Here is a 1,734-nt window from a genome sequence, read left to right on the forward strand (position 1 = left end):
ATAATGAAAAGTAATTCTATTATACTTCTACTTCTACTACTACCTCTCGTCAACTCGTTCATGGAATTCTTCTAATTATCTTACATCTATCTATCTCCAATCTATCTTGGATTAATCTATCTATTTATTTATCTATCTTTGATCTCTGTTAAACTAATCTATGCTTAATCTTTGTATTCATCAAAAGAAGTGATAGTGAGGTATCTTCTTCTTCTTTTTCTTTCTTTCTTTCTTGCTTCTTTTCCGGAGAGAGAGAGTGTAGACGGTCTTCTTTTGTCGAAAGAGAAATTCAACGGTCGGTCCAAAACGGAAAGAAAGAGGAAGGAAAGGAGTCTTCTCTTCTTAAACAGGAAAAAGAAGAAGAAGAGAAGGTAATGAATGACGTGCTAAGTCGTAAGATTCATACAATTCCTAGTCTTCCCACACACATGATAAGCATATGAAGAAAAAGAAGAAGAAAATACACCTAGACAACAAGCCTTCATGACTATATCAAAACGAAAAGACCAAAAGAAAGAGTGAGAAAGAAAGAAAGAGAGAAAGAAAGAAAAGAAAGAGATAGTAAGATAGATGACCACAGGGTTTGAGGGGTGCACCTCTCTCCTTCTTCTTCTTCTTTATCATCGGCTTTCTTCTTCTCCTCTCTTCCCTTCTTCTCTTTTCTTTTTCTTTTCTTTCTTCTTTTCTTCTTCTCCTTCTAACTTGAGTAGAGTTGAGTGAGAGAGAGGGAGAGAGAGTGCATTTCTTCTTCAGAAGAAAAGAAGACAAGGAGGAGGAGGAGGAAGAAGACTTAGCGTCGACAGTATTCACAGATCTTTGAAAGAAAGAAGAAGAGAGATGAGAGAAAGAAAATTCGTACGTTGGGAGAAGAGAAGAGAAAAGGAGAAGATGAAGATCAAGACGAGGAATGGACAAACCGAGAGAAACACATGAAAGAGAAAAGGAGAGCAAAGGACAAGTAGACCTATCCCCCCCACCTCGCATCTAAACAAGAGGAAGAAGGACGCTGCTCCTGATCCTGCGGTCTATGTGTGAAGTAAGAGAAAGAAAGAAAGAGAAAGAAAGAAAAAGAAAGATCCGGAAACCTGTCAAAGGAAGATGAAACAAGATAGGAGGAAAGAACGTTTGTCGGCTCACATCAAACATTTCTGTTCTCTTTCTTCTTCTTTTCTTTCTCTTGTTTAGTCGCTATCCGATGACGAAGAAGAAGAAGAATCGCTATCGCTTGAACTACTTGAAGAAGACGAAGAAGAAGACGAAGAAGAAGACGATGAAGAAGAAGACTCTTCCTCTCCGCCTGCTGATTGACCAACGACAAGCTGAGAGAAATATAAGAAACATACCATACATGCATGCATGTATGAATCCTCATCGTATAGACACTACCTACACATACAGTATACACCCATGTATACATATATATATATAGATATATAGATAGATTAAAGATAGATAGATACATATAGATAGATAGATAAAAGATAGCTAGATGTAGAGACAGAAATTTCGTGTCTTTGCGTAGATTTGAGAAGGAGAAGTTTGAGAAGAAGAGAAAGGGTACATTTACGTCACTTTAGTGAAAAAGTGTAGTGAGGGGGACAACTCCTATTAGGACGACGACCCACAACCCAACAGACAAGCGACAGCCGAATGAAGCCGAAGTCTCTCTCAGACATCTCTATAGAGATCTCTACAGCAGAATGAATTTACAGAAGAGGTGGATGAATAGAGAAG

The 1,734-nt window shown here is 38.1% G+C and overlaps 1 protein-coding gene across 1 annotated transcript; it reads right to left on the minus strand.

The window, feature by feature from the left end:
- Positions 1-275: 275 nt before the first annotated feature.
- On the minus strand, positions 276-1,323 carry CSUI_005921 (uncharacterized protein). The gene has a single exon (XM_068066087.1). It carries the CDS (start codon positions 982-984, stop codon positions 493-495), a length of 492 nt encoding a protein of 163 aa, XP_067921937.1. The 5' UTR covers positions 985-1,323; the 3' UTR covers positions 276-492.
- Between the last annotated feature and the right edge of the window lie 411 nt (positions 1,324-1,734).

The sequence above is a fragment of the Cystoisospora suis genome, assembly GCF_002600585.1.
Source record: "Cystoisospora suis strain Wien I chromosome Unknown contig_2932, whole genome shotgun sequence".
In the NCBI taxonomy this organism is placed as follows: domain Eukaryota; phylum Apicomplexa; class Conoidasida; order Eucoccidiorida; family Sarcocystidae; genus Cystoisospora; species Cystoisospora suis.